This window comes from Harpia harpyja, chromosome 1 (assembly GCF_026419915.1).
Source record: "Harpia harpyja isolate bHarHar1 chromosome 1, bHarHar1 primary haplotype, whole genome shotgun sequence".
Lineage (NCBI taxonomy): Eukaryota > Metazoa > Chordata > Aves > Accipitriformes > Accipitridae > Harpia > Harpia harpyja.
The window spans coordinates 53,638,113-53,664,356 of NC_068940.1; the positions used below are offsets into that span (position 1 = coordinate 53,638,113).

The 26,244-nt window shown below is 37.5% G+C and overlaps 1 protein-coding gene across 2 annotated transcripts in view; it reads left to right on the forward strand.

The window, feature by feature from the left end:
• LARS2 (leucyl-tRNA synthetase 2, mitochondrial) overlaps positions 1–25,982 on the forward strand; it is an 87,831-nt gene extending 61,849 nt beyond the window's left edge. For both annotated transcript variants that reach the window (XM_052794657.1, XM_052794649.1), the window contains 7 exons: positions 4,265–4,368; positions 5,562–5,744; positions 8,006–8,175; positions 9,217–9,294; positions 11,400–11,511; positions 20,059–20,186; positions 25,617–25,982. In XM_052794657.1, coding sequence (XP_052650617.1) covers positions 4,265–4,368; positions 5,562–5,744; positions 8,006–8,175; positions 9,217–9,294; positions 11,400–11,511; positions 20,059–20,186; positions 25,617–25,796 — 955 coding nt within the window. In that variant the 3' untranslated portion in view covers positions 25,797–25,982. The remainder of the gene's footprint in view (positions 1–4,264; positions 4,369–5,561; positions 5,745–8,005; positions 8,176–9,216; positions 9,295–11,399; positions 11,512–20,058; positions 20,187–25,616) is intronic.
• The last annotated feature ends 262 nt before the right edge of the window (positions 25,983–26,244 follow it).

Here is a 26,244-nt window from a genome sequence, read left to right on the forward strand (position 1 = left end):
ATATCCCCTGAAGATAGGGCATGATCTTTTTTTTTTTTTTTTTTTTTAATGCATTGAACTGGAGATGGTGGGAAATGTCACTCATTTCCTCAGTAATGCCAAGGCAGAATAAATGGCACCCTCTGGGTATTGATACGTGTGAGAACAGATTAAGCCCAAATTGATGTCATTTTTTTTTTAGCAATCTGGTCTGTACAGTGCATCGGTTCTAGAATTAATTCACAAGCCCGTCAGCCCTCCCAGCTGTGACCACTGCTGGGAGAGGGGCCAGGTAGGCAGCTGGGGCCAGTAACCTCCTCATCTGTTCCAGCTTAATCCACCATGGCAAGTGTGTGCTGACACACTTGGTTACATCTGCTTAACTGTGTTACTGCAAGTACAAGTTACACAGAATTTGGCTCTTCCCTAGACTTTAGTAATCTGTTCTGTCTGATGAATAACTGGAAATGGGATCTAGCGCATTCTCCCTGAAGGATTGTAAAGCAATAAAAAACTTTATTGTTGCCATTAAGTCAGCAGATCTAACTGATAGCAAATCTGTGAAGTAAGGAGGCACTATTTTCACATAGCTGTGTTACAGAATAAAAGAAGATATGTGTGTGAGAGAAATGGCTTATTCTGTGAAGGAAGGATGTTAGAGCTTCTCTATGTTCATTGGGGATTTTATCATGAGTGTTGATTTTAAGTAAAAGCACTCAGCTATTGACTGCGTAGAATCTTGAAACATTCAATACCGTTTGATATTTTTTCTGCCTAAAATGATCAGCTTCCACATCCTTCAATCACTTCTGTTCTGGCCTTCCACAGGGTTGCCAGGTTGTTACAGCTAGACCTAACAGCAGGTTTCACAGGAACCTGAACTCATCAGGCAGTGACTGACCAAGATCTTGTCTTCACTCCAGGGCACAGCATCGGGCTCTCTTGGCCTTTCTGAAGGTGCAGGATGCAAATGCACGCAGTCAGCTTCCTTGCTAAGGCTATCCCTTCTTCCAAGTCCGCTGTTGATCACTGTTGTAGGCTTCACAGAGTCCTTCCAGCCAGGTCATTTGTAATTGGATTGAAAGTCCCACAACTCGCCTTGCACGGAGCAGGGCAGGGAGTGTGAGGATGTGGCACTGAGCAGGAGATCCTGGTCTGCCAGTCACGCTTGTTTGTCCATCCATTGCGTGCTCCTGAATAGAGAAATTGGTCTATCATAGAGATGAACCTGTCTATGAACATTACTGAAAGGAAAAAGATGGATTACACACTTCGTGGCTAGCACAGCTGATCCTTCCCAGAGGTGTCAGGCAGACTTCGCAGGTGGGGTCCCATCTGATGTACAACATGATCAAAAGCTGCACACAACTAAGGCCACAGTGCCCATACTCCAGCATGGGCACAAACAGACTTCACAGGCAGGTGAAGGCATATCCTGTTCCAGCATCCTTACAATCTGAAATGTGATCAAGCACTCAAAGAAACTCAAGCTGCCTCTTTGTTTACTGTGCTGGAAATGTCTATCTGTCTGAACATAGCTTAATTTCCATTGTTTGCAGTGCTATGGCTCAGGAGGTGTTTATGACACCAGGCCATGACTGGGTGCTGCAGTATTTTGATCAGAATTGCATCACACCTGATGTGCTGCGGCATCTTCGCAGTTCCTTTCCGCAGCCAAGAAATGCATCCCTTTCTTCGAAGGGGAGGGGTTTAGGTGTGCAGTTTTATTAATGTAAATTAAAGTGTAACTCTGCCTGTGAGCATGAGGTGGAGCCACAGCACTGGCAAAATCACTGCGCTTCAGGAGAAACTCAGTACAGGGCTCTGTTTGTTTCCCAGCCCTGTGTTTATTAGATGGGCTCTGGCTTTCTCATTTTGGGCATGTCTCCATTCTCCTGCGGTCTCCCACTAGGAACATGGGGGGGGGTTCCCCATACTTGGTAATGTATTTTGTATTGCATTTTTGTAGCTTCTGTCAGCATAAACAAAAATAGGAAATGCTCATTCCTGCATTCAGCTTTTAATAACTTGGCGTGTGATCTGAACTAACTCTTTGTCATTAAAAATAAGTGTTCCTTGAAAAATCACTTCCACTGGAGAGCCCTATCTGATCTGGATGTTCTGGCTACCTCATTAGCTTTATTTTGGATAGTGGCAAGTGTAGCTATTTTAATAACTGTTTGAGATCTTAAACAAACTGAAGTACTGAATGATAGGGGGGGAAAATTCTTTTTATTTTTTCCTTGGTGTAATGTCTTTAGTTTGCAGAAGAAACTCATCCTGAACAGTTATGTTCTGAAGCATTTTTCCACCATTTGTTGACAATAGGATTACAAGATTTTTTTTCCTGATTTTCATCTTCTAGTTCACGTGGATAATTTGAGATAGTAATTTGAGATTTTAGACAATTATTGCCTCCTATTTTTTAAATACTTTTTCTTGTATGTACTGTCTAAATTTGACTTAAGTTCTCACTCTTTAAGTTCCTTTAATTTATTTCAAAACAACAGTGTTTTTCAGGCAGCCTGTGAAATATTGTCTGGAAAATATTTACAGAGATGCTTGAATTGCAAGTCTTACTTAACATTGTTGATAAAACCAGGTGGCATGGCAGAAACGTGTACTGCTTGATGACTGAATGGTATGCCACTATGTGCCAGTACTTGCACAATATTTAGAAGTATACAAAATATGCAAGGAAGGAAACTCATGTTCAAACATGAATATGTTAAAGTATGAAGCCTGTCACTTTCTCTTTCCCAGTTTAAGGCTTTTCTTTCAAATATCTCCTTAATTCAGAGTCTTCAAAGGATTTAAAGACTAGTACTTGGAAGATATCTGCTTTAATACAGTTAAAACATGCATAATTGTTATATAATTTAATAATATTTTAACTATATTATTAAATAAATTGTGTTTTAAATCATGAGATGTCATATAATTTATATTTCCTAATAATGTAAAATAATAAATTAACTCCTTAAAAGTGAGTGGTGTTTTGGATTATGACTTTTTTGTACATGTGAAGTAAAATGTGGAAGTCTGGTTTTACCATTTCTTCTTTAGATGGATTTATTCTTGCTTTTTAAAAAATATGTAAATAGGAGTAATGCATTCTTTTTACATAAGTTGTTTTGGTAAATATGTGGGGTGTCATTAGGTGGAAGTGTGGAGGATTCAGATTGCTTAATGTTGAGCACACGTGAGCAGTAGGAGGTGCAAGTCAGTAGTAACCAGCGCTGATTAGCACGTCCTCCAAAGTGATGGTCACCAATGTCTTTGTGTTGGGGGTCCCATGAGGAGGCTCCTCAGACTGTGTATGCCTTCTGCATCTGGCTCCATACCTCCTCCCTGGCCCCTGCTCTTCTTGGGGTTGCTGTTAGAACTGCCTTACTTTCCTGGCTTATTGAGTGGCAACCAAAACTCTAGAGATTAATTTTGTTGTCTTTTTTTTCAGTGGAAACAGTGACAGACATCTGACTCAAATTAGAAATGCAAGATCATTAAAGGAGGTGGCCGCAATAATGTATCTGCCAACTAGAGCAGTGCTTACTTAGAGTTTATGTGTGTGTGCACTACTGCCCTTAGCTTTGGCACTTTTAAGGCTCTTTTTAGCTCTATCATACGCACATTTGATGAGAGTTTACTCTTCCTGATGTAAATTTTGCTAGAAAAGTAAAGTTTTAATGTTCAAGATGCTAAAAAAATGATCCGCTAACATAATAACTTTCCAGCATTGCCGTTTTTCTAGTGTACTTTTTTCCTTACAGCTAGGTCTTCATGGCTAGTTCTGCAAAGGGACAAGGCATGCAAGTGCTAATGTTAGAGAAACTATCTTCTCCGTTTATAGAAAGAAATGTGCAGCGAGATTTTGATTTGTTCAAAGCTAGAACTAAATATTTGTAAGGCAGTGAGGTCAGGTACTTGAATGTTTTTACACATGGGGATTTAGCTTGAAGTTAGTGACATTGCACTGTTGGCCAAGAAACTTTTTTGTATTATCCATGTGCTAATTTGAAAAGTGACGTTAGAATAACTCAGTACTAAATCAGGATGCAAGAATGTGTGCAGAATACAAATAAATACTTATACTTGCCAGCCAGGCGCCATGAATAAGTGCACAAAGTACTCTTTCTAAGGTGACAACCGTTTACGTATAGTGAGCTTGACATTCTTGTTGCATTAAATAATTGTGCCTGATTGGCTCAACACCTGAGGCTTATTATAAAGTATGCTTTTGACAGCTCTTTTCAACAGACAAGTTTCTTTTTCCTTCCATCCTTAGGGAGCCTTTCCATAAACTCTTGGTTCAAGGTCTTATCAAGAATCAGACATTCAGACTAACAACAACAGGCCAGTGTTTGAAGAGAGAGGAGGTTGATCTCACTGGTAAGAGAGACTGCATGGGAAAATTGGCATAGGTGTATCCAGAAAGTCAGGGACTGCTTCAGTGTACAAGTCTCAGTGCTGGGAAAATTTATAAGAGAGAATGAATCCTTGTAATATTTAAACTGGAGAGCGACTTCTGTGAGTTTTGGATTCATATGCACTGCTGAGTAGAGACGCTACTAACCCAGCAGCTTTTAATTGCATCCCAACACAGCAACAGTGCTCTGGTATTATTTTAGCTCCAGTATAGTCCAAAAGATCGGAAGTCAGTTTTGTTAAGACAGTGCTCCGCAGCTTGCCGAGTGCAGCTAGTAGTCCCAGCAAACAGACGACCTACAAAAACATTGTGGCAAAGCTAACGCAGATGTTGGTGTATTCAGTAGATATTAGGAATGTAAAACGTGTATAGGAAAAAGTGCTGTTTCTCAGATTCTTTCCAGTGGCTTCACTACATAAGCTGGAGCAGCAAGTCCTGGCTTGGGGACCTGTAGCAACAAGAGTGGTTTGGTCATATTTGCCTCCCTTAAGCACTCTCCTCTCACGCAACCTTGTTTTCACTGTTGTTCTCCTATATACAAACCCCATAAGTCAGTTAAACAAACAAACAAAACAAACCCCTTATGGTTACCACTGTCTACTATCCTATTTTCTTCCAGAAAAGCTAGGGCTTTTTTGTAGCAGGTGATTTTGCTGGGTTGCACCTTTATCAGTGTAAATGCCCCTCTCCATCTCTAAATCCATGCAACAGAAGGCATGTTGTCAGGATAACTTACTGCAATTGAAACATATAAATCTTGTGTTTGTAAAAGCTAAGTGCAGGTCAGAATTGTACCAAATTAGTACACCTATCTAGGAGGTTTTAAATGTCAGGTTATAACAATGCTTAAATCTCAGGGGCTGTCAAGGTAGTGCGTAGGATGAGTGCCAGATACAGCTTCCACATGGCAGAAGGAGACTTTCTGTCATGATGCAATGGAAGCACTGGAATATTACTTGTGTTAAAACATTAAAGTAGGAAAAACTTGGGAGGGAAGAGGGTGTTTACAATGGTTGTTCTTCCTCTTTAAGCTGTTTGGAAACCAAAAAACCCCACTAGAAATAGTTGTTTCTTCTTATGCTTAGAGAACAAAATTAATTGCTATTACAAATGAGCAAAATTTGTTTTAATATTTTGCATATGTCTTAATATTTAGGAACTGAACCAGTTCACCTAAAAACTGGTGAGAAGCTCCAAGTTGCTTGGGAAAAAATGAGCAAATCTAAGCACAATGGAATAGACCCTGAAGAATTAGTCAAAGAGTATGGCATTGACACCCTACGTCTTTACATTCTGTTTGCTGCTCCTCCAGAACAAGATATTTTGTGGGATGCTAAAAGTAAGTCGGATTGTTTCTGTTGTTTGTGTTTGGTTTGTTTTTTTCTAGTGTGTAAAATTTTAAACACAAAATTCATACAGATCTTGATGCCCAAGTTTTGGAACAATTGAATCAAAAAAGTATAATGAGCAGGTTTTATTGTTTGTTTCTTTTAAAAGAGAGCGGGTCACAAAGCTGTCACTGAGAGGCAGGCTTGCAAGATTATTGCAGGCAGCTTACCTCTTAGGAGCTAAAAGCATGTATGTAAAGTACTTCTTAAGTGGTATTTTCTTCTGCAAACTTGGACCTCATTCTCTTATTTTTTTATTAGTGATGGTTGATTGAAAATGATTATTTCAAGATTATTTTCTTCATTATAAGCTGCTGCTTAAATCATACCAGATCACAGATAAAACTTTGCAATATTTATTATTTCCATTATTTACACATGTATGCAATGGCTTTTGTAAGCTGGACTATGAAATACTTCTCGGAAGAATCTTATTAGAAGATAATCAGAGTTCCTAGTAACTAATATTTGTACACACATGACATTTTTATGAGCTTATTTCTTGAACAAGATTTATCTTCCTACGCACTTATTTACTGCCATCATGCACACTGACAGATTTTAATTTCTTGTATCTACTGTGGTTCATACATTTTAATGTCTTATGCATACATTTAAATCTAGCCCTCTTGTTGCATAAGGCTTTAATGAAACACTCCATGCCTGGTACTTCTTCATTCTTTCTGGTGTTAGCTTCTTGCTACCTACTTCAGCCTGCACTAAGCATTATTTCAGTTGGTATCTGTCAGTTGGTGTCTGTCACCCTTTACATTCATATATGTTCATTTATCTATTATTGCATTATGGAATGTACTGGAGGAGTGGGCTTTAGGACTTTTCTCAAGTTTACTTTCTGTCACCATCTAATCACAACCACACAGAGCTAGGCAGATGAAAGGGTCTTGTAAAAAAAACAACCACTTGGAATCAAGCTTTAACTCCTGCATCCCTAACAGTACACAGGTACATAATTCCTTCTGAAGCAGCTAATTCAGTGATGCACAATCTTTTTGCTGTACTTTTCCATCTTGAAAATGGAATAATTAAATTAGTGCGAGAATCATGGGTACAGAATCTTAGTTGCAAAGTATACTAGAGCTTGGTGGTTAAACATTTTTTAAGAAAGCTAAGCACATGCAGGTATAATGCTAGCAAAAATGCATTTAGTCATTCAAACCAACCTGTTTACCACTTGAGAAATACAAAGAAGGATTTCGGAGTTGTGTCATGTTGGAAGAGTATTGGGAAACGTGAACAGAAGGAGATGTCAGCAGCCTAAACATACTTCCAGGGGAAAAAAATGGAAAGTAGGTAAAAAGCATCTCTTAAATCTTTAAGCTTTGCTCTAAATTTCTTAATGATAACAAACTAGTGAATGTTTAAATTGAAGAAATCAGGCAAGTTGTGGTGGGTTAACCTTGGCTGGAGGCCAGGTGCCCACCAAAACCGCTCTATCACTTCCCTCCTCAGCTGAACAGCGGAGAGAAAATACAACGAAAGGCTTGTGGGTCAAGATAAGGACAGGGAGAGATCACTCGCCAATTACCATCACGGGCAAAACAGACTCGAATTGGGGGAAATTAATTTAATTTATTACCAATCAGTGAACAGGGTGAACAGCTTTATAATCTCCCCATCGCAAAGAAAGCTGTGTCAAAAGGTGGTACCAAGGATCACAGCCTATACTCATTAGCGCAGTAGCATCTCGTAGCAACAAAAGTATATGTGATTTCTAAAATCAAATTTTAGAAGAAACATCTCAATTTAAAAAATATGTGTGCGCATGCATGTGTATATATATGTACGTTTGTATTCTTCCATGAATTTGAAGAATGAGAGCATGTAGAACTGTTTTGTTGAGTCATTAAAACACGAGGTGAGCATTCTAACATTGACATAACATTGGGTTATTTTACAGATATAGCAAATATTATTGGTTTATACATTTATATATTTAAACCAGCAAATATATGTTTTAAAGTCGTTGCAGAAAAATACTTTTGTTTTATCTTATTGATTTCTTTTCATTAAGGCAACCCAGCATTATTTGTAAAGGCATTTGTAATTGCATTGACATTTTTCATTTAAGATACAGGGTTTTTTTAAAAAAATGTTTAATTCTAGCATTCAGTTTCCTTTCTGCTTTTCTTTAAAGTTTTGGATTCATTCATTGTAACTGAAATTTGTTTCTGCAATCTTTCATTAATCTCAGCTGATGCTATGCCAGGTGTTCAGAGATGGCAGACGCGCCTCTGGGCGCTTGTAACCAAATTTATTGAAGCAAGGACTTCAGGAACCGTGCCCAATCCTGAGCTTCTGAATAAGAAGGAGAAGGCTGAAGCCAGAAAGATCTGGGAGCGGAAGAATCTGGTGATTTCTGAGGTTAAAAGAACACTTACATAGTTTGTAAATGACTAAATAAGTTGCTGCTTACGCTCAAACTGTGTGCTTGACTTAGAGCCAAAAGCTTTTTCCCCAGATGAGTAGCTCATAATTTTTAAGTGAATTACTCTCTGTACAAGTAATTTTATTTACCAACAAATTCTATGGGACAGAACTTTTTTGCAAAGTAGTAAGATTTGGATTGGCAAAATTTCTCTGCTTTGTGCCTCATTTAAAGGATGAAATGTTATGGCATTGAAATGTTATCTATCTGGGTTTCAAGTAACTCCATTTCCAGTAGCAAAGCTGTAGGTGAGTTATGCAGGTTATTCCTAACAAAAGCTTTTGATCTGTTTGTTTCACACCTCATTATGATGCCTGCTGTTTCATATAGAATGAAAAAAGTTGTTGGGGAAAATATATTAGCATATCCTAAAAAAAAAAAAAATTCACTGAAATGATTGTTCATCTCTTCTTATGTATTGTTTCATGCTGTGATTAATGTCAGTTCAGTTATCCAAGACTCAGAAGTTCTGAGACATAAATACCTGCAAAATTAACTTAAAATATTTTTCTATGGATAAAAACTTCTCCTGATTTAAACCCTGTGGTGAGGGACCTTATAGGTCTTTTAACAGACTTTAGAATTATAATCTTGCAATCTGTGGACAGGCTTTCACCAGCATAATTGGATTTACAAGTATGAAGGCCTCTTGTAGGGGCAAATGGAAGATACTTTATTAAAGGAAATAGAGGGTGATTACTAATACACACTTCTCATTGGCATTGTTTGAAGCTTTTAAAATCCTGAAACAGAGGGAAAGCTAATCAACTGAATTTTTATGATTTTGTTTTTCCCATACTCATGTGATTGCATATATGATGTGTTTGCATGCCAAAGTGATTTTCATGAAAGAGATAAGATGGGTGTGTTTCACAAATGGAAATCGACTATCAATAATTCTTTTTCATTTAAAAACCCAATATTCCATGTTTGAGAATGTTAAGTAATTAGTGACAGACCTTTTCTTCTAATACAAGGTAACAGAGTACTTCACAAAGGATCATTTGTTCAATGCAGCTATCTCCCGATTGATGAGCCTCACTAATATACTCCATGTAAGTACAGGATATTAATGAAGGTATTTTTCTCCCAGACCCTGTTCCTGTAAGTCTTTATACAAAGGAGGAGCTGCCTGAACTATAGGTCCAGCTTTCCATAAGCCATTTACTGTCATAAACATTGCTACTAAGTCAAGAGCTTTGTTGAATTATTCACTTCAAAAGCAGCATGTTCTAGTATCACTGTGACCCTGAAACTCATGGTTTTGCAGGAAGACCATGATGGTATTAGAGACACTAGGTTCTGGTGTTTACGCCTGCATCGTGTAATTTCAGAAGGATACATTTTGTTTAGCTCTGTTCTTTGTTCTCTTTTGTTTTTAACCAAGTTTCTTAGGTAGCTAGGTATAGCAGTACATTATAGAATTACCAAACATTCTGACTAAAAGAAAAGGGTTATTACTTGCAAGGAAAATCACACATAATCTTAGGTTCCTCAGAGACAGCTTTCACCACTGAACTGTCTGCTAGTAATAGAGTTTGCAAATTCCCCTTTTTAAAACAAATGTAACAATAACTTAAGTCTTTAGCATTTTTTATTTGGATTATGTTGTTTATCAGCCAGTGGCAATAGAGCAAATATAATAAACTATTATTGTTGTTTTTGTTACTACTCTTAGATCTGATTGAGCAATCCTTCAGGCATACAATGGTAACCTGATCTAGATGAGAAGTCATAAATCTGGATTTTTCAACTTCTCTATTGAAATACCATTTTATACCTTATGGATTCCAAGGAGATCATTGGCAAAGTAAAAGAACTTAAAAGAAAGTTAAGTAGGGTGTGCGTAAGTGCTGTATTGAGGTAACTTAAGTCTGGGGTACTGTGTGTTGTTGGGAAGGTATGGTACTTTATCTCCAACTCAGTGATTCATATGCATTTTGGGCTGGTGGATGGTGATGAGTGAATGTTAAAAAAAATAAATAAATAAAAATCAGTATCCTACAGACAGCCAGATGTTTGAACACTGGCATATTTCTTGACCAGTGAAGTCAGTGCAGTATCTTTCAAGAACAAGTTTCCGTACAGCATGCTGACACTTCCTCTTTTGCTCCCCTTTGAAAGGAGGAAGTGGGGAGGTGGGTGAAGATTAAATACAGAAAGCAGAGAGTAGTTACTAAAACTTACTCAAACCAAGTTTGCACTGAGCTCATTAGTATCAGTGATAAGAAGATGTCATCTGACAACATTTGTGGTCTATGTCAAACAAATCACTGGTTTTGGACAATTTTCTAGTAGACGGGAATGGGTGTTCACCATACCTACCAAATAATTCTCATAAGCTAACGTGTATTGACATTTTTCTGTGCTGTTTCATTATTATTACAAAATAAACACAGAATCTGAATTTACCATGCGATGTAATCTCTCAAACAGGCGAAGAAGGAAAAAGTTCATCCAGCTACTTTTAGTGCTATATCTTTTCTATTAAGATACAATAAATAGAGGAGTGAAGGTTCAAATTTTGTCAGTCTAGCACCTTCTGCAAGAAATTGAAGATTTTCTAAACTAGAGAAGCTGACCACTTTACTAAAGCAATCTGGACATCAAACTGTAAAAGGCTGTGCTGCACTGTTCATTACCAAAGTTTCCTTCAGCTTTAAAACCTCACTTTGTCATTAAATTCAGCTTTACTTAAGCCACTATAGGATCCTGTACAACTGAACCTCATCCCAACAAAACCCATGCTGCATTCAGCACAGTTTGACTCTCTTATACAAGTACTTCACCTCTCCTCAGATAGCTCTGGTTTTATCTAAGATTGCACTTCTAGAAGAGGCGGCACTCAAAATGTTTTTGAGGGCCACTGTTGGCCACGTGGCTCTGTGCTCAGCTCCTGTATTAGAGCAGATCCCCAAGGGTCTGCATCAGCCTCTTCAGGATCGGCTTCCAAGTGTTAGAGAGCAGCACTCTGTGACCAAGAGTTGCAATTTTAATTCTCCAGAACTTACCATAAGTTTCCAATTTATTGTGAAATTATGCTGTCCTAAGCATAGACATTGGTTTTGGATTTTATTACTACTTTTTTTTCTTAAACTACTTTCTCCCCACCTCAGAATATTAACAATTTATTTTCTTTTCCTTCTGTCTTTTCACTTAGCAAGTTTCTCGGCCTCTTATTCTCCACAGCACAGAATTTGAAGATGCTTTGGCTTCACTCTGCATTATGGTTGCACCTATGGCTCCACACATTGCATCAGAGATGTGGAAAGGTATTTATAGAAATAAACTTTTTATTGATGTTCCAGGAAAAAAGGCAAAAAGGTTGCAAAAATGTCTTTAGCGTAGTACATGTGTCACTTAACCCTGAATTCTGCATCTGTCTTGTCCCTTTCTGTCATAATTCCTAAACAAACTTGAAGATTGTGGTGTTCCCAGATCTCTCTTTCTGCTTTAGTTTCTTTCCCCTTGCATAGAAAGGTGGATTTCTTGAGACTAGGCAGAGAAAGGGAGAAGGAAGGAAAAAAGTCAAGACAGGACTTGCATGAGGAATTCACATGTCAGCTGCTAGCTGCTCCGGCATCTGGATGGCAGTATTAAGAGCTGAACGTAAGGACAGAAACAGCCCTTTTTCAAACAACTGTTTCAGAGTCTTTGGACTGCAAATATTTTCTTTCAGGAATTCAGCCACAGAGAGCCATGTCAGAGGGCTGTATACTAAAAAGACTAAAGGAGTGTTCAATAAAAACCCTACTCTTGTAGAATTCTCTAGAGACTGAGGGACGTTATGCTGCAAATTAACCTCTCGTGGAAAGTGGGAATGGTAGACAGGAAATCTTTTTTAAGATCTGTCACGCTTGTAAACCTTGAGTTCTGAATCCCAAGTGGGCTAAGTTGCGTGGTGCTGCTGCAGTTAAAGCCTGTGAAATAAGAGACCTGCATGCCAGAGTTCAGGCATTGCTTTTAAGGTTTATTGGGAGAAGTCCCAAGACGTATGTGGGAAGATAGCAATATATTCTGCATTAAGACTGGCCACAAATTGCTATGTGGTTTTGGACCTAACATTAGCTTTTGGATGCTGTTTTAACACTTTTATTTTCAACAGTCATCCTAAAACTTCGTGCATTCAAGTGTTTACAGAGCAGAGCTACTAAATTGCTTGTATTTCAGAGTTGTGCATGGCCCTATAGTAATGTTACCTGCCAAAGAAAGGCTGCTTGTGTTCAAAGCAATAACATAGGGACAGACTCTGGATACAGGAAGATATATTAGGGAGAGCGGGTTTTTTTTCTGTTTTCATTTCCAATGTTTTTAAGATGTCATAATACAACCTTAATTGTTCAGAATAAAGAGTGGCATCAGACATCTGGAGAAAACTACTGGTCAATAGTATCTTACAATATGAAGTACCATCTAATTAAAATTATACTTAAATGGAAGTAATTGCCATGACTTGTTTTCCGCATTGGTTGAGATGGAGGCAGAAGAGGTCCAGGCTCATTACTTAGACAGACAGTGCCTTGTGAACTTGAAATTCGAATACATGTTAGGGAATACAGAATTATCAAATATGTTTGATAAAATGACAACACTAGGATGTCTCAACTAACATAACTTGTCAAAGGTGAAGCTTAATGCTGTAACGTTTTGAATGTTAGAGAAGGAAGTCTTTTCTTACTACTAAAATCACTGGAGAATGAGAATGATAAAACATTTGCTGGATCTCTTTCTGATGTAAGAATGAAAAGGTAGCGTATAAAAATTGGGAGTGTATTGTCCTCACCTTCTGTCTGCATTTAAAGATAAAATTTTGCTTGTGTGGCCCTAAGACTGTGCATTGTAGTTCAGTGCAACTAGCACACAAAAACATTGTGTGGTGATTATTACCTGAAGAATGTTATGACTAAACATGAAAATCACAGTCTCTTTTAGCATGATCATCATTACATTACATCAAACTTATTAAACTATTTTATCAGGAGAACGTATGTACATTTAACTACTGCGTTGTGGTAAGAAGGCTGTATTATTTTGAAATAGCCAACATCTAGTAATTCTGTCCTGGGATTGGGATTTCTGGTGAAAAATGTCCAACTGTCGTGTAGAGAAAGATTCCCCAAGTTCATGCTCCGAATTGGAATCTGGTTCCACCAACTCTTGTTGCTCTTCTGATGTAACCAATTTCTTAAACTTTATTATGAATAGGTGATGATGCTTTCTTATTTTAAATAATTTTGATTAAAAAAAAATCAACCTTTCTAAATACTCTATTTCGTTTTCTTTGTGCTTTAGTTCTCCATATCCACACTTACAGTAAGTCTCTCTTTTTGTACCTTGGCTTTGCATCTAAATGTAGGGATAGTGCTGCTTCCTCTCTCGTAAACTAGTCAGGAAAAGGACTTTGTGTATTATTAGCTCTATAAATAGCACCTATAGCAGTGGACCCCCACACTCTGATGGAAGCCTCTGTCTGCTGCCAATAATAAACAACACATAAGCAACGTATTTATAATTAAATACTGACATTTCATTCTAAAATAAGTTGTACGCAGCCTTTACATTTTGTTTTGTTTAGTGATTAAAAGCAGGAGCATTTTTCTTTTTACAGGGGAAAATGAAACTGGGAAACTTGGAAGCCGTGTAGTTATTATCAAACAGATACTTTTGCAGTTGAGTAGGAAGGCTGGTAGGAACAGTGACTTGGATTAACTCTGAACCACATTATGCTTCCTTGTGTATTTAAGCTTTTTTTGAAGAAAAAGGGTTTTGCTTTCTTTTTAGTGTTTCTCATTAGAAAGTGTTTACTACATAATGACATATGCTTAATATTAATTTTACTACAGCCTTAAAAGAGAGAGAAGAAAAGAGCGTTCTCATTAATTCCAACTGTTTGCATTGTGCTTCACAGGATGAATAATACTTTTAATGTTGCATTGTAATCTCTCCTTTTATGCTTTTCTGATCACTGATTATTGTCAAGAAACATTTAAGAAGAAATTACGATAGAATTTAAAACTAAATGCGAAATAATGACAACCTACGATAAGACCCTGACTTAAGGTATTGTATTAAGTTAATTCTGCCAAAGATTTGAAGGCAGTTAAACCACAGAACTATAGAACTTTCTGGCTAAGATGAGGCTTTGTGGAGGTAATAAAATAACTTTTGACAACTGGAAGCTCTTCCGCAGGTGCAAATAGTATTTTTTTCAGTTTAAATGACAGGTGTTCTGGAAATTGAAAAAAATCAGCCAACCTTTCTTCCTTTTCTAGTTTTGGAATAAAAAGCTAGGCAAAAGAGGCTAGTATCTATAAATATTAAAATCTTAAAGGCTCTGACTTCCAAAACCATCTAACACTGTTAGTTTTATTCAGTAATTACATTAATATTCTCCTTTGCTCGAAAAAACAATGTTTAACTGCAAAACATGTTATGATAAATTTTAAGTATCTAACAGATTTTCTTAAATAATTCCCTTCTGAATGCATTTATATTTAAATAGCAAAAAATGCTTTTTTGCATCTTAATTAATTTCCATTTCAATCTAAAAGCTATTTGACATAGATGACAATGAAATGTAAAGAAAAAAATTGTGAAACAGTGTTTTCTAATACAATAGCTTGTAAAAATTAAAACTAAGTGTATAAATGTGTATATAGGTATCCTCTTGGTTAGCAAAGAAGTTCTTTACAGCTGGATTTAACTGCAAACCAGTCCATCTTAATGATTACCAACTAATGAAAAGAGTAGGAAAACTACAAGGATTATTTTAGAGTGTTAATTAAAGATGCTTTTTTGACATTTTAAGTAAGGACTAGCATCAGTGACATAAGTAATTTTGATTGTAGTAATGCTATTGTGCTTTGCAAGAGTTGCATCAGAGTTCATTTGAAATTTTAGCTTTTTAGTCCACTATGTTTTCTTTGTTAGTTTGTTGATGAACTTTGCAAACTCAGAACTGCAGTTTGATATCCTGAGGATGCTTCTGATGTAATGTGCAACTTTTAAGTATAATTAAAGTAAAATGAGATAGATTCAAGGTACAGCAAGTTTTGTTCTTCTGCAGATGAAGAATTATTCTCCCATGGGGTTTAGTTTGTATTTGACCTTCTTGTTTTCATGCATCAGGTAGAAATGAAGAGTTTGGTCTCTTTGTGAGCTGGCTGAAGAGCGTACTTCAGTATTGGCAGTACATATTTCCAGTTTGAGTGAAGGAAAAGCTGCTTGAATGCTCTTTGAGCAGTGCCTCACCTTTCAGCAGCTGAACAATGATAACCCGGTATTTTGTTTGTGAAGGAGCTCTTTCTCCCGCTTAGAGGAGGAACAGTTTTCAGTATTTTGGTGTGTCAACCTAATGGTCTTAACTGTGCAGTGAATACACTGGTTTATCACTTAACAACATAAAAAGCGACTGTAGCCCCTCAGTGTGGGAAGAGTTCATCCGGCTGATATCTTGGCAGTTTATGAACACTAACAGGATGAGGAAATCTGTTTCCTTCCTGAAACCTTGTATCTGAGGAATATACAGACACCATTTGAGACATTTTGGGGTTTTTTTAGTTTGTAGTAGTACAGTATTGTGCTGTTCAGACAAGGATATGAAACTGCTTATTGTGAGTTGTTAAATTTTTATTAGATATGGCACATGAAAGATATATACTGATGATAAACATAAGATATATTGAAATTAAATATAATTATTGGAATTTGTAATGGTGTAATTGTCTTGGCAGCATTTTAACTGTCACCGCAATAGCTCTTTTGCAAGAATTTCTTTGAATTCAGTCCTTGCTGAAGAAGGCTTCTGTAAAGAATAGAGCTGACTAGAAGCTAATTGATGTTGCAGATTTTAATTGAAAATCTGAATGCAGAAACCCCCCTTCACAAATCCAAGAAGAAACACAATTTGGAATTAAATATTTTTTTCCTCCAAGAGTAATAACCCAAAGTGAAGGATAGTAAGTTCGTACAAATGGAGGAAGGCAGATTATTTTCAGAAGGTTAAAAGGATTCACGTGGAGTTTGCTGTATTGGAAACAGATTCTAGAGTTAGCTTTTAGTAACCCAGGCTTTTCACAACCCAGCTTGGTGCTCCACAGCTCTCACTAGGAAACATAAAATGAATCCCCTGGTACTGTATTGAGTACATGTAAGTTTTCCTGACTTAACCCAGTTCTGTACTACTATACCAGTAGTATAATAACGGTTTTTCTCAGAGCTGTCTGGAAACAGCTGTTACTGTCTTGCTGTCATTTCTTTGAGATTGCAGACCATTTCACATATGACTGACAGACATATTCCTCCTGGGCTGCAGAAAGGTATTTTGGATATGCAGCTTGCCTGAATCTGTCAAATAGGAAGAGTCATTAAATAGTAAAAAAGCATATCAAAGTAACAAAGTAACTTGGCAACCATCCTGTCCTTGGAAGAGGCTGCACAGGGGAGTAAGATACTGACCCAGAATGCGTCTGCACGTACCCTTACACACTCCCACTCTGAGCTGTTTAAAAACTTGACCTGCTTGTCTGATAGTGTGGTGGATTTTTGCTTAACACAGATTTCTATTGGCTTGATTTTGCTAAATCCAAAAGGTATCAGCATTTGGATAACGCACCCTCATAGTCACCTTACACTGCTCCCGCTGATTTTCTAACAGGAAACACAAGGAGATCCCTTGTCCTAAACTCCGAATCTGGCGTTGCTTCAGCTGCCTTCGTTAACTTCCTTTTTGATGCCCATTAAGACTTCCGTCCTCCTTGCCTTTTCTGCTTTGTTAACCTCTCTGTGCCGGCGCTTGTCCCATGCCAGCTCTTACTCAGTTTACTCCATAATCACATCTGTTTCTCTTGCCTACATAATTTTGTGTCCAACTAGTTGCACTATTGCTGGAATTTTACTGATAACTTTTTCTAGTGCTTTTTTTCTGTAAGACTAGAATTACCGTGCTGTCCTAACACCTTGCTGATACATGATTGCTTCCACATCTTCCTTCTTAAATCTCTTTAATATGAGAATCTGTTCTTCCCTGCCAAATAGCACCTTAGGGGAAGTATTATGCTTATGAAATACTCATGTAATGCTGCTAAAACATTGCCATGAGCTGAAATGTTGTTAGTCTTGTTCTGTCCTCTCCTTCTCTCAACTCACTCATTTACAGTAACATAATACACATTTAACTTGGTGTTTTAACTTGGGCTCCAATGCTGTGAGTTACTGGTTAGGGAAACCTTGTTCTCATATTAGCTTGCTAGTCAGTGAAGTCCACTGAAGCAGATCTCAATAGCAGGATGAGGGCTTCAGATTGAGCACAAGTATTGTGTTTGATCTGTCCTGTATGGCTGTACAGATGTATACATATAAGTAAGCAGCTTACAGTAAGTAAAAATGTACTCAGTTGGCTTTGTCCTACATCTGCAAGGGAATCTATAGCCATAAAAGCAAAATACATCAAAAAAAAAAGAAAGCAAAATGCACACTGCTTCATAAAGTGAACTTTACTAGGCACTTTCCAGTACAATAAGACAGTAAAACACGTTTTTAATGTTTCCACAATAAAAGTCTGTGAAATGGACAGTTTCTAACTTCTCAAACAGTGCCTTTGTGTAGTGTCTCAGAATCAAGTGGGAAGTCTGGAGGAGGGTTCTGTCTGGGTCCTGACAAGTGGACCATCACCATTCTGGATCATTGCAATGAAGTTTCTGGTCTTGTGTGTGTTGCATTTTGAAAATACAAACCAAATCATTGTGTTTTCTGTGTTCTACAGCTCACGAAATGTGAATTAAGGCAGGAAGCCAAACAGGCAACATAACTAAAACCTTCATTTTGGTTTCCTGTCAAACTGTTTTCTGAAACTAGTTCTGTTGACTTTTGCACTTTTTTTTTTTAATACGGATGAGCTCATGGCTCATTTTGTAGCAAGAAAACGAAACAAAGGATCGACATTGTGCTTAGTCACACTTTATCTGCTTCAGAATACATTTTAATTTTTTTTTATTAGTAGGTGTGTTAGGACTGACAGCTTCCACAGGGATTAAGAGTGACACTGGTTTTGCTTTAGTAGATACAAAGCTCTTGACTTATATCAGAAAGTGGTTTTTAAATATTTTGAAGAATCCATTTCAACAGGAAAATAAGGAGTGGCGAGTATGCATGATTCTGCCACAAGGCATGTGATCAGTTGGAAAGCAATGAGCTCATCTGGCTGTTCAGAAGCCAAAAAGGGAAGAATCTAGTAGCTGTTGTCTTTAAAGTCAATGTGATAATGAATCACCAATGCAAAGATTTTTTTTTTTTTCTGCTTGAGTTCCTATCTTTTACTCTTTCAGTTTCTGAGCTACTGTTGCAAGAGAAAAAAATACACAAAACCAGATCCACTGAAGTGTTTTAATCAATTATTTACTGAATAAGATTGTGGCTTAGTTGTTATTCTTAGGAAATGTGCACATTCTTGCTTGCCATTAGAAATAGCTCCCATCGGTCCACCCCAGTGCCCCTTGCTGAATCATTCAGCAAATAACAAGGCTGTGTGTCATTTTACCAAAGTGCTTTGTCTGAAAAAGCGCTGACAAAAATCTGGCAGATTTTTCTGGAGGAAGTTGCGTTCTCTTTATGTCTCTGTCTGCTGTTATTCCCAGTCTTAACCTAAACAATCCAGCTAGGTAAATTCACGTATGTATTACGTGTGGTTGGTTTTGCTCCTAGGTCTGCCGTTGTGCTGTGTTTTTGAACAGCTTCAGGTACCTCAGTCTCAACGGTGGATCTTGTGTTGATGGGTTTTCTTCATGCTCTTGCTGGAGTTGCCCTAAACCAGATGAGATTTCACATACATTTTGCAGTTCTGGATGAAGCCTGTGCTTACAAAAAGTTTTAGTCTGTATTCTTATTCATACACAGAGAATGTTTTTAATTTAAAAATCCCCTGGCTTTGTGAGAATCACAAGAGCAATCATCATCAATATTGATCATATCTGACAGCCTCTTGTTAAGTGAAATCTTTTTATTTTGTCATACAGCTGGAGTAAACAGCAACATAAATGCCACTCAGAAGCTTTTATTCAGTTAAAGAATGCAGCTTCAGAATGAATTGCATCCTATTCTCCTATTAGTCAAACAAATCAGGAATGAATTGTCTTGGGAAGAGCAAAGCCTATTTAATAAAAGGAGAGCACTTATAGCCATTTTAGGAGTTTTTTTAAATAAAATCGAAGGATAAAGTGTTTCAGAATGTACGTCTCATAAGAAGGAAAGCAAGCTGTGCAAGGTATTCTTATGTAGCACCTTTAATTTGTGAGAAAATAGATACTTCACAAAATATGAGAAAATCTTGCAAGTAACTTGACTTGCAAATTTAGAAACTACCCAGCATATTACAGATGGTAAAATAATAAGCCATAATTGTTTATCATTTTGATTGAGTTGTTAGTAAAATTTTAATGAAACTGGTGGTTTTATTGAAAAAAAATTCAGTATTATGATTGACTTCCAGAAGTAGAGGTCAGCTTGTGTTGCAGTATTACAATTTAAAGTAATAAACAGTGGTCTTCTGTGCTTTTGGCAAAGTTATGAAGTGCTAATGCAAATCTAAAATGGGCCCACATTGTTCATGTTAGCATCCCTACACATGGCATAAAACAAGCACTTCAAAGATATATATCTTTCTGTTTATAACGTGCTCTATGCTAATCTAAACAATGTTATTTCCTCCAAAGGGACTTGCTTTTAAAGTCAACTTTATTCTGTTCTTATTTATCAAACGAATTCCAAAGATCGAATGTTCTGGTTACAGTACAGCTAAATGTTTGACTGGTTTCATTTTCCAGGTTTGGCACATATGCAGAATAAACTTTGTACTCATCATCACTGGGATGCTGATGTGCTGCATCAGTCCTGGCCCAAAGTAGACCCAGAGTTCCTTCAGCCATCAGATGTTGTGGAGATGTCTGTTCTGGTATGAGCGTTTTCATGTATTTTCAGTGGTGGCCAACTAATGCATTATGAGCTCAGAGGATGACAAAATTTGTGCTCTGGTGGAAGTCAGTTCCCTTTTTACGTGGCTCAGTGAAAGGTCAGCTAGAATAGAAGCTGCATTTACTGTTGTGCTGAGTAATTAAAATGGTTTCCTAAATGAAAAAATGTAGCAAATCTGGAAGGGAGACAATCTAAATATAAATATTTTTGAGTGACTGAATATTAGTACCTGTGGAGATTTGACCGATGAAGGGCTGTGGGCAAGGACAGTACAGTCAAAACTACGATCAAAATACAGGTCCCTCCAGATTTTTTGCCAAACAGTGCATTTAGGAACTTGGCCCTGTACAAAAACGTGTAATTAGGTGACATTTCTTGTGGTACCTGTAGTGCTTTGGTTGCCTAATACAACCTATCATAAGCTGGGTTAAGTTGCTGTGATTTTTCCCAAATTATGTTTCCCATCTGCCTCGGGACGAACTTCTGGCACATTTCAGCAGAGCACATTTGCAGGAATGAGGTTGAAGAAAAACAGGTATCTTTGGTAATGTTATAACTGCATTCCGGTTTCTCTTTGAGCTCTAACACCTTTGTGGTCTAGGGAAAGAGCTAGCAGTTCAGTAGAAGAGTGTACATATAACTACATATAGTCAACCGGTAATTCTCCATCGTGTGTGTGCGCACATGCACAGTGTAGGTCACTGTCTTTTTTCCCACATCTCTAGTTAACTAGCCTGTATTCAGCATGCTCCCAGCCATCGTTTATCATTCAATAGCGCACAGTAGCAGCAAGTGCCACTGCAGGCCATAGAGGGACTGCCTGGAGCCAAGGGCGTGGGATCCATGAGTAGTGTCTCCGCTCTTCCATCAGCTGACTCCTGGTCAATTTGCATTCAAGTTCTTCATGCTTAGGCATTATGATGGTCTGTAATTTCATAGTTGCATACTATTAGATCTGCAGGACTCCTGCCTTTTTCACTATTCACCAAAGAATAACCTTTAATATACCATGCAGACATTCTAAACGTAAATGTTTTAAATTAAATTAAATGTTTCAACTTAAACTCTTTTTGTGTTTCTGGATATTGAAAGAGACGGAGCCTCTAGAAGAAATGTCATTTGGTCATGTAAAACTGCATGTTCCCTCTGTGTGTGTGTAAAAGAGAAACAGAAGCAATGCATTTCATCTGTATTTTATTGTGTTAGCTCCTTTGGGTAGAAGTAGTAAGGCAGTTTGGTTATTTTTGTTCAGCTGGATTTTTTTGAGGAGGGAAGAGATTGGCTGGATTTAGGGGAAGTCATGTTGCTGTAGGTTTTTGTAATCAAAGTATCTTTGCAAATAATTGCATATCTTGCTAGATCTCTCAGTTGGTCCACTTGAATAGAATGAGAAATGCTGCTAAAACACTAAATTTTCTAACGTTCAACATACCTACTTAGCAGAGGCCACAGAGTATGTATTTTTTGAGGAAATTTTCAATTGTCATGTTTTCCCAAACCAAGGAGAAGGACTTAAGTGCCAGCTGGGGTTAATAGCAGACTTAGCCTAATATTTACTGTGGGTTTATTGCTTGCTTGCTTGCTTGCTTTAAGTGATAAGCATTTATTTATACAGGTAAAAAGGTCATATATCCACAAAAATCTTCACTGAGGTATGATCACTTTGCTCAAGCTTAAAATAAACCTTCACCTTCAAGCACAGCTAGCAAACATCTTAAACTCCAGTGTTCAGTTTATAAGGAAGTCATAAATGAGAAATTGTGTGATTATAGAAACTTCTCTGCAATTGTGGTTAAAGCAAACGTTATTAAACATATCTTTAAAATAAAAACTTCAGCAATACAGGGAAATTTCTGAACTCAGTGTTTTTAAGACTACACAACTGAACATGAAAATGCCTAAAGAAACCAGAAAAAGAAAAATTAATTTTGCTTTAAACAACTGTTATGAAAATTATTTTTGTTTCTTTTCCTGGTTGACTTTGTCAAAGCCATAGCCTTGAGTAGAAGTCTTGTAATAAGAGAAAAAGCAACCCCTGTGTTCTCAGCCATATATTCATGGAAGAATATGATGTATGTAAACACCTTCCTTAGTTCTGAGAAAGTGAGGTCTGGAAGACCAGAGAGACAAGTTCGTTTTTTGAACTGGGAATAATTCTTAAAAATAGTGCCTAGGGGGTGTGCCTGGCTTTCTGCCGTGAGAGTAAGGCAAAAGGGAAATATGGAGGAGCAGGGAGAAGTCACCATAAATGTGAATATTTTAAAGTCTTGTGAACACTGTAGTTTTTTGTATGGCTGTAAAAATAAATTGCCCTCATTAAACCAAGAAACACTCAACATATGGATGAATTGGTTAGTTGCAAAGAGGCAGTGTCTCTTCACAAGGCTGCACAGTCAAACTGAGTCTTTGGGCCACAACCCTATTCTTCTCAAGACATCAAACTGCCTCAGGGATTTGCCTGCTGAGACATTATGGTTTTATTTCTCTTGACACAAAATACTTCATTATTTCCTGTCTGTGCTGGAGTTATGGCTTTCCATATTTAACCCAAAGCAGCAAAAGCAACCAACTCACTGCATCCTTGGCTGATACAATACAGATTGCCTACAAGACGGACGTTTAAATTCACTGGATATGCATGGTATCTGTTACTCTAAATGTTACTGCAAAGTTGAATGTTTTTAATCGTACCATATATTGTTAATGCTGTAAAAAATCTGACCTGAATGTAGTGTGCATTTTATCCTATGGACATGCTTCTGACTAGCATTCCTCACATTTTCTAGGTGGTGCAGAACTGTTAGCAGCTGTGGTCTTATGACTGATGTTTTTATAAAACAAAGTTGGTGTCATGTTTCTTGCTTTGGCGTATGAAGAAGGCCTAACAGTGCACAGATTTTTATTTTCCTTTACTTCTCAGAAGGATTATGCATCAATGGTAAAAAAATATTTGAGTTGAACTAAAAATTCCTCTCTGCAGCCTCCAGGTGCTTATTTTTCAGTCTTTTGTGATTTCATTTCATCCTTCATAACCTCTCCAGTTCCCTCTAGCTCCTTCTAGAACCAAAATAGTCTAAAATGTCAAATGTTAAAAAAAAAAAAAAAAAAAAAAAAGAAGAAAAGAAAAAGCAACAGCTTCCTTCCTTGGGAGGAAAGGACCCAAGCCTCATTTATTTCTCCTCTTGCAGTTTGCCATGGTTTTTCAGAGAAACAAGGCTGCCAGCACCCAAGTTTCTTGTGCTGGCATGTTTACCTGGAGCGGCCGAGGGTTATGCTGGTCTAGGGAGATACAGAGAGAGAGACGGAGGCATAGCAGAAGATATTTGTCCTGCTGAGAATCTAACCCCTCAACTAAAAGAATATGTGAATAGGATGCTTGTTACACACAGTGTGTGATTAAATCTGCAGATGCTTCTTTTAAGAATGGTGTTAATACATTTGACTTTGCATCACGATACCTACGATATAATGAAAGCCATGCTGCAAACATGTGCTGAAATCATAACCAGTCTGCCGTTGGATAGGATTTTTGGACTCAGCTCGCAGTGTGGTGTGGGAAGATCAGGAGAGATGCTGTGGGAAGGTACACAGTGTCAGGTCGCCCAGGCTTCTCGACCTTTCTAGGAAAACACAACCGCTAGCAGTCATTTATTTACTAAGTTGATTTAGACTGCTTGGCTCTTCTGTTGAGAACGGCACCAAATAGGCTAGTTGTGGCAAGTTTCCCCCTGCCAACATCCATCCTCTGGGACATATTAATTTGCATCATGGAGGACAGTGAATGACATTTTAACTAAGCAGGCATAGTTTTGAACTGTAGGCTGTGTGTCCTAGCAGCGAGCTGACAATTTGGCTTTATATACTCACTAAAACTGTATCTGTTTGGATTTTACTGTTTTCTTTTTCCTGTGGAATGCATTTCTTCTCTGAAGTGCCCTGTCAAAAAGAACTACTTGTATTTATTTTTTACAAAAGCTTTAAAAATGAACTCTTCTGTGTTTTTCAAGGGATTTACTTTGCACCAGGTGCTAAAGGCGAAGTTTAACACAGCCAGCCTTTTATGATACCACGTTATGGATGCATGTAGGAATAGTTAAAAGCCGACCTACATTATCACTGCAAATTAATGTCAAGTCTAGTAAAAAACCAGAAATGACTCATCCCAGCTGCATTTGAGACTTCATCTTGTTCCTTAAAAATCTGTCCCAACTTCCTCACTTAGAGAATTGCACAGATTATTTTATTTTCAATAAAGTACAAACTAAGTGAAGTAGGTCTTTCTCATTCGTGGTATGTTGCATACATGTATCCTAGACAAAATCCAGGTGAAAACCAAGCTGTGTGCATTTTTGTGTCCAAGCTGTATGAAGCAACTTATGTTCCTTTTAGATGACTGAAAACTCATTACAATGATGTCTAAAGGTCAAAGATCTGCAGTACCTGCAGCAGATTTTTATGCAAGTGATTTGATTGAGCTGGATTAAAAAATTCAAATTATTTCATTTGCTAAAATGTGGGATTGATATTATTTTCATTAATCCACTGAAAGTATTCCATATAAATATGAAAGCTTTTGTAATAATGAATTTTATGCCAATTCCAGAAAGGTACTCAGTAAGGCTCTGTAGTCTCTGTCTGTTATCTACTCTTCCTGGATGACAGAAAGGATTTGTAAGACCATTTTGTAAATTAAGGCCACTGAAGGCCTTACTCAGTTTTACTTACATGATTCTGCCCTGCTGATGCCAAACCAGTATGGAAGCTGCTCTGAAAACCAGTCGCACACAGGAAAGCATTACCTTATGGTGGTTGTCGTCTTTGTGGTCAGTGTTGGCTTAATGAATCATGCGTTTAGTACGAATGCAACATAGAATGAGTTAAAGCCTATTTTTCTAAAAATGAGCGATGATGAATCTTTCAGATATCTTTTCAGCCACAAATATTTTTATTTTAATAAATCCTGCATTTGAATCTCTGCAAGGAATCACTTAGCTCTAAAGAATCCAAATTGCAGCCTAGAAGTATGTACAAACCAGGATTCCCACCTAACAAACCATTATGTTCACTCTCATTATTCAGCTTGTGTAACTATTGCATTTTTAAACTTAAAAGATTGCCGCATTGCATAGTCACATGCTGCTTGCTATCTTCAAAACTAAGACTTCCTTTGGCCACTTCTCAATTTTCCTTGAGTATCATGAGTCAGAATTTCATTCTCTTATTTTCTGGTAGATGGACAGGAGGTATGGAGCATTTTACCCTCTACGTAGAAAGTTTGGTGTTGGAGAAAAGAGTTTGATCCACTTTCCCCCCCTCCCCGTGTAACGAGATGGATTGGATTTGGGAAATGAAATTGTATAAATCAGTCTAGTAACTTCTGTTTTTTCTTGTTTTCATGTCTCTTTTTCAGATCAATAACAAAGCTTGTGGCACAGTTTTTGTGCCTCAGCAAGCAGCCCGCAATTTTGAAGAAGTCCACGAGCTAGTTCTTCAAAGTGAACTTGGCATCAAGCATCTCCAGGGACGAACCATTAAAAAGGCCTTTCTGTCTCCCAGAACTGCCCTTATCAACTTCTTAGTGCAAGAATAGCAAAGGCTCTGCTGGGCTGTAAAAGGGAACTGGAATCTTTTGAGATGAAACCAATTCAAAAATACTAGTTATTTAAATCTCATGTAATGGTGGGGAAGAAACGTTATTAAAATCAGGTTGCTGCTAAATCTTCATTTCAATGTGGAGAAATGCGCAGAATTAAAGTTTCTTACCGAGTCACGGTAAGGTGCTGTTTGTCCGTATTCTCTGGGAGAATGAGAAGGAAGCACAGAAGAACTAAATGATTGTAACAGGATGTAAATGATGTAAGGCGCATGGGTTTTAGTGTCAGCCTCAGGAATATATCCTATTGGAAAGTTGGATTGGCTAAATGCAGGACTAAACAACTGCCCTGAGTATGTGCTATACCAAATGTTCAGGTGTGCTACAGTCAGCCTTTGCTCCCTATATCTCATGTTTGGGTACCCTACCATTAACTAACATTTTA